The following is a 9,332-nucleotide window of genomic DNA, read 5'->3' as shown; positions in this document are numbered from 1 at the left end:
TATATAAACCGGAGAGTTTAGTCCGTAGAGGCTGTCATAATTCATACAGGCTAGACATCTAGGGTTTAGCCATTACGATCTCGAGGTAGATCAACTCTTGTAACCCCTATACTCATGAAAGTCAATCAAGCAGGAAGTAGGGTCTTACCTCCATCAAGAGGGCCCGAACGTGGGTAAACACTGTGTCCCCTTTGTCTCCTATTACCTTCGATCCTCAGACGCACAATTCGGGACCCCCTACCCGAGATTGGCCGGTTTTGACACCGACAGCGGGCGCTGGCTGAGCCCCTCGACGGCCTCCCTTCGCGCGGAGCGGGGCGTCTCTAGGGCAGCCATGGTGGTGGGGCGGCGGCGGCACGTTTCGAGGTGTTGGCCGCCGGAGCAGAGCGCGACGAGACGGTGGTTCTTGGCGGGGAGCGCGGCGGGTCGGTGGAGGAGGGTGGTGCGCTGGCACTACTCGTAGCGGCGGCGCGAGCCCAGCCATGGAGGCGGCAGCGCCGAGGAGGCCCGGCCAGGGAGGATCCTGGCGGGCAGCAGGCGGTCGGCCGCCTCCGTGTGAGGGGCGTCTCGATGTTGCCTCGGGAATGCTGGCGCCGGGATGTGGTCGGTGTTGCGGGTCAGATCCGATCTGGTGGCAGTCCTTGGTGTGGGTGAAGGCCGACGCGGTGGATCTCGCCCTTGCATGGCATGTCTGGTTGCGGCTGCTCCTCGTCCGTTTGGTGGTGGTTTGGGTCGCGGTCCCTCGGCAGTGTGGGTGGGAGATGTCCATTGCGGCATGGCTTCGATGACAATTTGCTATAGCGACGGGGTGCGAGGCATCTTGGACAGTACTGCCTGAAACCTTGGAGGACTGGAGATGCGCGGCATTACAGATGAAAATCCTATTCGGTTTTGGCCGGGCCGGCGGCGATGGCGCCCGTGGGTGTCGTTTTCCTCCTTGGAGGCGTTGCCGAGTGTGTCACCATTTTCCTCGCTTTCTTGGTGTTGGCAGTTGTCTTCGGGTGAAAGCCTCGATTCAGTACTGGACTGGTACGACGACGGCGTCTTCGGCGTCGTCCCTCTGTTGGGAGCATCGTGCCAGAAGACATGGAGTTCCTATGTTGCGCTCCTCCGGTGTTCGCAGCTTCCCTGATTGTTCTTCCCTGGCACTATGTACGGTCGTCGATGGTGATTTCAAGACAGAGCCTTCCTCGGGTCGGATGGAGTCCTGCCATCCTCTTGCCATCTCCTTAGGCATCAAGGGGGGATGATGCATTGACAAGAGAAGCTTGGCGGGAGCTGCGGCGAGGTTCTCGGTTTTGGGTAGGCTCTTTTGTGTCGTAGTTGTGTTGTCGTGGGTGGCTGTCTTTAGACTAGCCGGATGTGGAGTTGTGCTACGCTCATTGTTCACAACTAATGGTAGCCATCTTGTACTACAATTCTCTTCTTCTATAAAGCTATGGTACGCAATTTGCGTACTCTCGAAAAAAATACACATAAGTTGCTAAAAAGATGCAACTCAAAAAGGTACTTAAAAAATGTCTTTCGCTGATAAACTGCACTTTCTTCTTTCTATTGGAAAAAAAAGAGATTGAACTGGAGGTCGTTTTGGCCCAACCAGGCGGCCGGCCGAAGAGCGCGCCAACCAGGCGTGCCAGCCCCTCAAAAAAAAAAGCAGGCGTGCCTTCGGCTTTCACGTTTGGCAGTGGCTGGCCCACCACCCGTTCTGGAGCGTGCCCGAGCGGCCGTGGCGCGGGCTGCGCTAAAGCATCAACTTGGTCCCTGACCAGTAGGACTTAGGTGCCTTATGGGCCCACTTGTCATTGTCTGTAATGGACGTACCTTTGTATCATTCAGCGCCACGTAGGCACGTTCCGCCCGCTGCTCCGCGCGTTGTGGGTTCCATAAATGAGAGGTTCCTCGGCCAACTCTCCCCCAACACATCACAGAAGAAATCCCCATCTCCTGAGCCCCTTTGTGCCGGCGCCATGAGGCGCTTGGATGGGTCGGGGTTCTCCGTCTCCGTGGCCGGCAAGCGCAAGCGTTCGCCGGAGTACCCCTGCGTGTCGCGCTTCCGGCAGCGGCGACTCCTCTCCTTCCTCCGGCGCCAGAAGCTGTTCGACGCCTACGACGTGTACGTACGCCACGCCACGCCACGCCGTCATTAAAAAACTGTGCATTACTACTTCTTTCTATCTGATCCAGGAGTGACATGCACATAGGCTTACCGGCGAGTCGGGTGCGCGCATCGACCTGTACCATCTGACCGACCTTGTCAAGGCGGGCCGGTGGGACGAGGCCATCGACCATCTCTCCTGCTTCCTGCCGTGCGACCTTGCTCTGGGCGCCCACGGCCGCGTCCTCCTCCACTTCCTCCGCGTGCACAAGGCCGTCCACGACATCGTCTCCGGGGCGCCCGAGAGCCGTGCCGTCTCTGCCGCTCTCAGGATGTGCTTCACCAAGAATTTTACCATCAACCACGCCATCACCAAGCTCCGCACCATCCTCTGGTCCCTCCACTCCTCCAGCGGATTCAGGTACATCACTATTTTCTGTTCTACTGCAGAGTATTAATAAACCCATCATTTCTTCTGAACCTTCTGAACCAACTATGAACCAGTCTCTGAATTTTGTACTACATTTATTCTCTCTGGGCTAATAGGAGGAGAATCCCCTAAACCAACTAACTCTGTGGGTGTCAGCCTCCAGATAATTGATTTTCATGCCTGACAACTCTTCAGATCAGAGCAATACAAAAGAAACTTTACACCTAAGCAATATTCATGCTCAAATGTTGTATTCATTCATGCATGAAGGGACTCCCTGGACTTTGGGCGCGTGAGAGACAAGGCTGCATCCACTGTCGTTTACTTGGCTTATCAAACTACAGAGTTGAGAGAACATATGAAAGAGGCGCGTGGCCCAGCGGAACCCCACAATGTACTCCCCATTGGCTTCGGGTATGCTAGTAAATCATACATGATCAATACCTATATCAATTCTTTTTTTTCTTGGCTAGTGACCATCAGTTTGATCGCCTCATATGCAATCTTTTGCTAGCTTCCGTCCAAGGCGCCATGTGAAGCGAGGCCCCATCCCGGGCTCTGTTCTTGTCAGGCACTATCTTCGTAAGAGGAGGATGTATGTGCATCAGCATAACCATCTTCAGTTCTGCCTTTTTCTTTTTATCATCTCTGATGGCATTTTATTCTATTCACACCTGCATATGTTTCTTGCTTTGTGCAGGCTTGCTTCTTCGATATCAAGTCACTGTGAAGGGTCAAGTTCTGGTACATTATCCTCATCACAAATATCTTAGGGTTGCTCTTATGCAATAATAATAATAATAATAAAATCTTATGCATGCTCCCTGTTTGTCAATAATAATCCTTTTTTCCCCTCTCTCAATGGCAGAATCGTTAATTAAGGCAAAAGAATGGATGGTGGATCTTGTTGGTAACACTTTTTCTTTGTTTAGGTGTTGGTAACTTCATCGCACGATAGCAACTAATAAACTTTTGCTGTCTTTCTTAGATTCATGTTTGGAAGCTGGTAAGCGGCATCAAGGGTATCCACTTCAATATGTTTGTACTCCAATGGTACACAAAGGTAGCTTCAGATTCTTTTAGTCCACCAACATTTAATTTACTCCCACTTCAAACTGAAGATTTAATTTAGCCTGATTTGCAGAAAGCCTTTAGTTTAGTATCCTTCCAAAACAAAAGAACACTTTAATTTATAATTTTTTGTGTACTGCAAAAGGTTTATGTTAGCCTACCCCAACTTGTTTGGGACTAAAAGGCTTTGTTGTTGTTGTTGTTGTTGTTGTTGTTGTTGTTGTTGTTGCAAAGGGTTTATGCAATGTCATTGTCTCCACTTCCTGTGTTGCTACATTAAGTTTGTATCGATTGACAATAATAATACCTTTATCCATATTGATCACGTCTGCACAATCTCAAATCAGTCCTCAAAAAATAGAATGAGGCCATGCAATGATGATCGTTTTAACTGGTCCTTTGCTCTTGCCACACCGATTTGTTCTTGTTGCTGTTGGATTGCTGCATTAAGTTTATTCTTAGGGTATTCCTGTTATGTGCCCTATGCACGTGTAGTACATCGTTATGCTATGTTCTTCCACTCCCATTATTGTTTATGTGCCCTATACACTTGCAGTACACCGTTTTTCTGAAGTTAGCCTCTGTGTAGTAGCCGTTGCAGTACACCATTTTTCTGAAGTTAGCCTCTGTGTAGTAGCCATGTCATTTTTTGTGGTGTTATTTGCACTTCACCTGCCAACCTGCTACCATTTCTTAATTACTGAACTCTTCGCAGGTGCTCCTGTTGATCCATTCTCGCGGAGTAATCTTGGTACATTCAGAAGTCCGGCTAGAAATCCTGGCATGTCATCAGACACCGATTTCGGTAAATTACTTGAACACCATCAAGTGTTTCCCAACCAGGGCAAAACTTTAACTGAACAATTAATCCATGCAATTGTTAATTGTTAGAGCACTCCAGATGTACAAATTAAAAGGCTATATGCCTCATTGATATTTTACTGCGTGCCCTATAACTTTTGTATATGTGCATTCATTGTCAACGATTTTTCTTTTTGCAATGGCAGACTTGTTAGTCCTCAAGACAAAGGAATGGGCAATTTACCTTACAGGTAAAACTAGATTATTCTCCGTGCGTCTTTCATTTGTTTACCATTCCTGTTCATACATACATCAACCGATGTGTTTAACTTTCTGTTACAACAACAAAGCCTTTCAGTCCTAAACAAGTTGGGGTAGGCTAGAGTTGAAACCCATAAGATCTCGAAACCTGGTCATAGCTAATTTCCCTGCACCGCTCTCTTGACATTATCGCATGCTTTAACCTTCCGCTATGCACCGGCGCTTCTGGCCTGTGTTTAACCGTCTGTAATCAGTAATATTTAGTAGCTTGATTACATACTAGCAACTGATCAAACTTACCATCTTCAGATCAACGGCTGGAAGCTTGGCCGGACCTTAGTCAAGGGTATGAGTATCCATTTCGCTGTGTCAATAAGGATGGTAAGTTGTTTCAAAAACATTTAGTTTCGTCGCTTGTATCTCCCCTTCCTACCTGGGATTTCTGTTGGTTGTCACAAGTTATTACATCCTTTGGAGCGAGTTTGCAATTGTTATAATATTTAGTTCAAGCCATTTCTCACCTAAATTCCCTTAAATGTTATCTCATTTTCCTCACTGGATTTACAGAGATCACAGCAGTGTAGGATAATTCTCTGCAAAATTAGACTGAACTAATATTACCGCCTTTAGTTTGGTACTATTGTGGGCTACGTTCCTTTGTATCTTCTTTACAGTCCATTGCTCTCACCGCACCAATTGGGTTGCTGCTGCTTTTGAACTGTTATGCTAGGTTTATGCTTAGGGTATTGATGGGTTGTGACGTGTGCACACATAATTCCTTGTCATGATTTGAATTCTCTCACACCATTATTGTTTGGAAAAGATTCCTATGCACATTGTTCTTACTGCACCGATTATGTTATTCTTGCTTGTGAAATGAGCTGCTAGGTTTATGCTTTATGCATTACTGTGATGTTTGCACACTTAATGCGTGTCATGATGCGCAATCATCATTCAATTTCTACCACATTTTGTCACATTCTGTTCAAGAAAATGCAGAAGTTTTCTGCCTCAGTGCACAGCCTCATCAAGCTTGAGGTTTTTGTTTACACTTCATCCGAATTGTGGGTATCTGCTGCTATTTCTGAATTGTAACTGCTGAACTCATTGCAGGTTTTCCAGTTGCCCGAATTTTGCAGACTATCCCTGTTACCTTGGTGGGGCATGCTAAAAGTTTTGCACTTTCATCACTAACAAAAGCAGGTAAATTAGTTGGATGCCTTCGCATTTTTCAAATCACGAGGAAATCCCATATCAAAATTGCACCTGCAATATATGCGTCACTGATAATGATATTTGATTTTCCATGCTCCAGTTTCATGAATTTGGTTTATAACTGGCCATTCTTCTTTCCGAGTCTTTGTTTGATGCTTTTCTTCAACTCTTATGGTGAAGTCTACTGAAATTCATTGCCATGTTAATCTTTGATTTCATCATACATCATTCCAGCTTGCATTTCATAAAGGTTTGCACTATGGACGTAGTTTATTCTAACCGATTCTCAAGTCCCTATGTTTTCTTTTTCTTTTTTGGTGTTTATGCATCTTTGCGACAGATTCCTAACTGCTAAACTTGTTGCAGAAGTTCCATCCTTCATTCAGGTGCTCCATCCTTTGGAAGGTCCTGCTAGAAACTATGGGATCTCACCAGTGACAAATGCTGGTAAAACAGTTAAGCATTGAGTACCTGGCTACCTGCCGCCATTTCTAACTGCTGAACTCATCGCAGGTGGTCTACCTTCACAGTCCATGTCTGCTATCTTGGCACCTCCTTATGACCAGTTCTTGATTACAACAGAGAAAGATGCAGGTAAATTGCACTTTCTTCTCTAAACATGAACGAACCTCCATCTACCGCCGTTTCTGACAGGTGAACTCATTAAACTCATTACAGGTGCTCTGTCCTCAAAGGCCATGTCTGCTATCTTGGCATCTCCTTCTAAATATATCAAGGCAAATGCAGGTAAATCACACGTTCTTTTCCCAACATGGATGAACCTCCATCTGCCGCAATTTCTAACTGTCGAACTCATTGCAGATGTTCTACCCTCAGAGACTATGTCTGCTATCTGGGCATCTCCTTATGAAAACTCTCTGGTCTCAACAGTGACAAATGCAGGTAAGTTGAACGTTTCTTCCAAACATGGAAGAATCTCAATCTGCACAATTGGTCCCTGGAATTTTGTTGTTTCTTGACAACCACAAATGCACTTTTCAATGGGTTATATGAATGAATGATAATAATATTAAATATATTGTCAGACTAGTTCATTCGGTCTCTTGTGTGCTTCTATTTGTATTACTCCCTCCGATCCATATTACTTGTGTAGCTGAAATGGATGTATCTAGTGACAAGTAATATGGATCTGAGCGAGTACTTGTTTTTTGTCGTTGTAGAACTTGGAGCAGTTTGGCGGCTTCTCTTAATACAGGGGATGTGTTACTGTTTCGCAATGTGCACAAGTTTTTTGTCGGCTGTAAAACTTGGAGCAACAACATATTTTAGTGTAATGGAGATTTTTTGTTGTTTTGAAATGTGCACAAGACACGTTTTTCATCTTTTGTGCTTGAAATGTTCACTGTTAATGAGCATTAAACATGTAATTGAGAGTCTTAAAGGGGTATTTTGTTGTGATAGTACTGAATCCATTAAACCTTAATGTTATTATAATTCCTGGCCAGGTACACATAAGCATTTGAGTCAAGAACATTGCTATACTGAGAATGTTTGCCAGGATTTCAGCCCAAGGAAGAATCCAAGGATGGAACTGACAACTGTTGGGCAAGGCTTTAATCCGAAAAGGCAACGGACAACTCTGGTAAGATGCTCTGATGCTGAAACTGGTGCTTACTTTTTTTCCGCGAATATGCATGTTGCGTATCATTCCATTGATAGAGGGTACAAATTACATGGTGGTGATCCTTGTATAGAGTACACTAGAAGGCGCATATGGGGACACAAATGAGCAGAAAGAGAGGGGGGTTGCTCGGCCCCAAGTTGCACGAAAATAAATAAATAAAATACAGTGAGTAAACAGTTAGCATGCAATCTTATATTATGTGGTGCCATGATATTTGAATAAACAATTAGTTCTTTACATGATATATGTAGCAACAACAAGATGTGGTCCACAGAAAACTCGTTCAATGTATTTCACGTTTCAAGAATTTCCAAGTTCCTTACAACATTCTTGAACAGTTGAAGTTTCTAATTTTAGAACTAAATACTTTGCATATTTGGTGGTGGAAATGGGTGCTTCATAATGTTGAGGGCATGTTTACTTCGGTTTTAGTTGATGCTTATGTCAATTAATATAGACACATGATTATAAATGTTTAACTCTAGCATGGATATCCTACTAAGGTACACTATTATGAATTGTTTTACCGAACATCACAATGGTCCCTGAGGTGTCGTAGAGCTGTATTATCAGTAGTATCCTGTACTAAAACTCACTGCTAACAAGCCACACCACTATCAAAATTGTAGCAATAGATCAAACTTAATCAAAATAATAATCCTTATGTCTAAAATACTGGAGAGATCATTTGATCAGAGTACATCTTTTCATCACAAAGATGAAAGTTTATAATCATGCACATTGTTTCATGAATTAAATGGAAAACATGTCATAGCAGAGTAATGCGCGGGCGATAGCAGTAGTTGCAAGTATTTTTCAATAGTCCCCTCTAAAAGGGCCATAGTTTTGTTGACAATCCGTACATTTTACAACACGATGTTGTATGCACTTAAGAAGTACCATGTACTAGTTATCAGGCAATCTTGTTGCACTATGTGGCATCACCCTATTAATTGCTGTCTTGGACATTGCTAACAGTTATAATACTGTTTGAGTGCAGGCTTCGCTGATTGAAGGTGAAGCTGAAGGTCACCTCACACCATGTTCTTGAGTGGTGGGATCGACTTTACTCATGGAGCTTCTATATTTGTGAAAAGACGCCCCGATACTGTTAGTGGGCTTGTTGTGCTGCTGCCCCCAGCGTGAACTTTGTTGTTTTTATTTTTTGTGAACCTATGTTGTGCGTTCCGATCGTACTTTGAACTATGTATTATTGCTACTTGAGCCAAGTTATGTCTTTTTTTTTGGTAAATTTGAGGCGGCAACGTGTTTTTTCTAGGAATTTGGCTTAAAATTTGACATCATTTTTGACTTGATTTTCTTGTTTGCTAGCAAACTAGTGATTTCTGGCACTGGGAATTGGAGTATGTTTGTGTATATTGTGGTTCACGACATATTTGTTGGTGGTGTTATTGTGGATGCAATAGGCGAAACAAAGAACAGATGGGAGGAACTTGAGGATGCAATGGAAGAGTGGGAGGAACGCTTCCACCAGCAGGCCTAGGAGTGGAAATGAGGCATTCATTGGCATGAGCAAACACCAAGCTTCTGCATTGATAGGGTTAGTGAGAGAGCTTGTGTTGATGATGAAGTTCTTAGTTGCAAGTGTCCTGATGTTGTGTGCTGTTGGTGTTGTTTTCATTCTGAAAAGGTAATGTACTGCATGTGTGTGTTGCTTAGCTGCCAGTCAGTACAGTTTAGGTGTATTTTGATTTTTTTGAACTTAATGGATGGACCTGATATAAGACAAAGTTGAAGTTGATCATCTCATGTATGAACCTGCTGTATTTTGGACTTAATGATGCGCTTGTATC

General features: G+C 44.3%; 1 protein-coding gene across 2 annotated transcripts; it reads left to right on the top strand.

The window, feature by feature from the left end:
* Positions 1 to 1,902: 1,902 nt before the first annotated feature.
* On the top strand, positions 1,903 to 8,800 carry LOC123120551 (uncharacterized). Of its 2 annotated transcripts, XM_044540563.1 has the most exons (18): positions 1,916 to 2,113; positions 2,202 to 2,516; positions 2,796 to 2,939; positions 3,040 to 3,120; positions 3,226 to 3,269; positions 3,394 to 3,435; positions 3,514 to 3,588; positions 4,312 to 4,401; positions 4,604 to 4,648; positions 4,968 to 5,039; positions 5,772 to 5,861; positions 6,240 to 6,320; positions 6,387 to 6,467; positions 6,552 to 6,620; positions 6,696 to 6,776; positions 7,340 to 7,476; positions 7,589 to 7,683; positions 8,519 to 8,800. In XM_044540563.1, exons 1-17 carry the CDS (start codon positions 1,968 to 1,970, stop codon positions 7,667 to 7,669), a joined length of 1,674 nt encoding a protein of 557 aa, XP_044396498.1. In that variant the 5' UTR covers positions 1,916 to 1,967; the 3' UTR covers positions 7,670 to 7,683; positions 8,519 to 8,800. The 2 variants fall into 2 exon arrangements, with proteins under 2 accessions (XP_044396499.1, XP_044396498.1); XM_044540564.1 differs by lacking the exon at positions 7,589 to 7,683 and having other exon boundaries at positions 1,903 to 2,113.
* Positions 8,801 to 9,332: the final 532 nt, after the last annotated feature.

This window comes from Triticum aestivum, chromosome 5D, assembly GCF_018294505.1.
Source record: "Triticum aestivum cultivar Chinese Spring chromosome 5D, IWGSC CS RefSeq v2.1, whole genome shotgun sequence".
Lineage (NCBI taxonomy): Eukaryota > Viridiplantae > Streptophyta > Magnoliopsida > Poales > Poaceae > Triticum > Triticum aestivum.
This window is presented reverse-complemented; position numbering and strand designations above follow the sequence as displayed.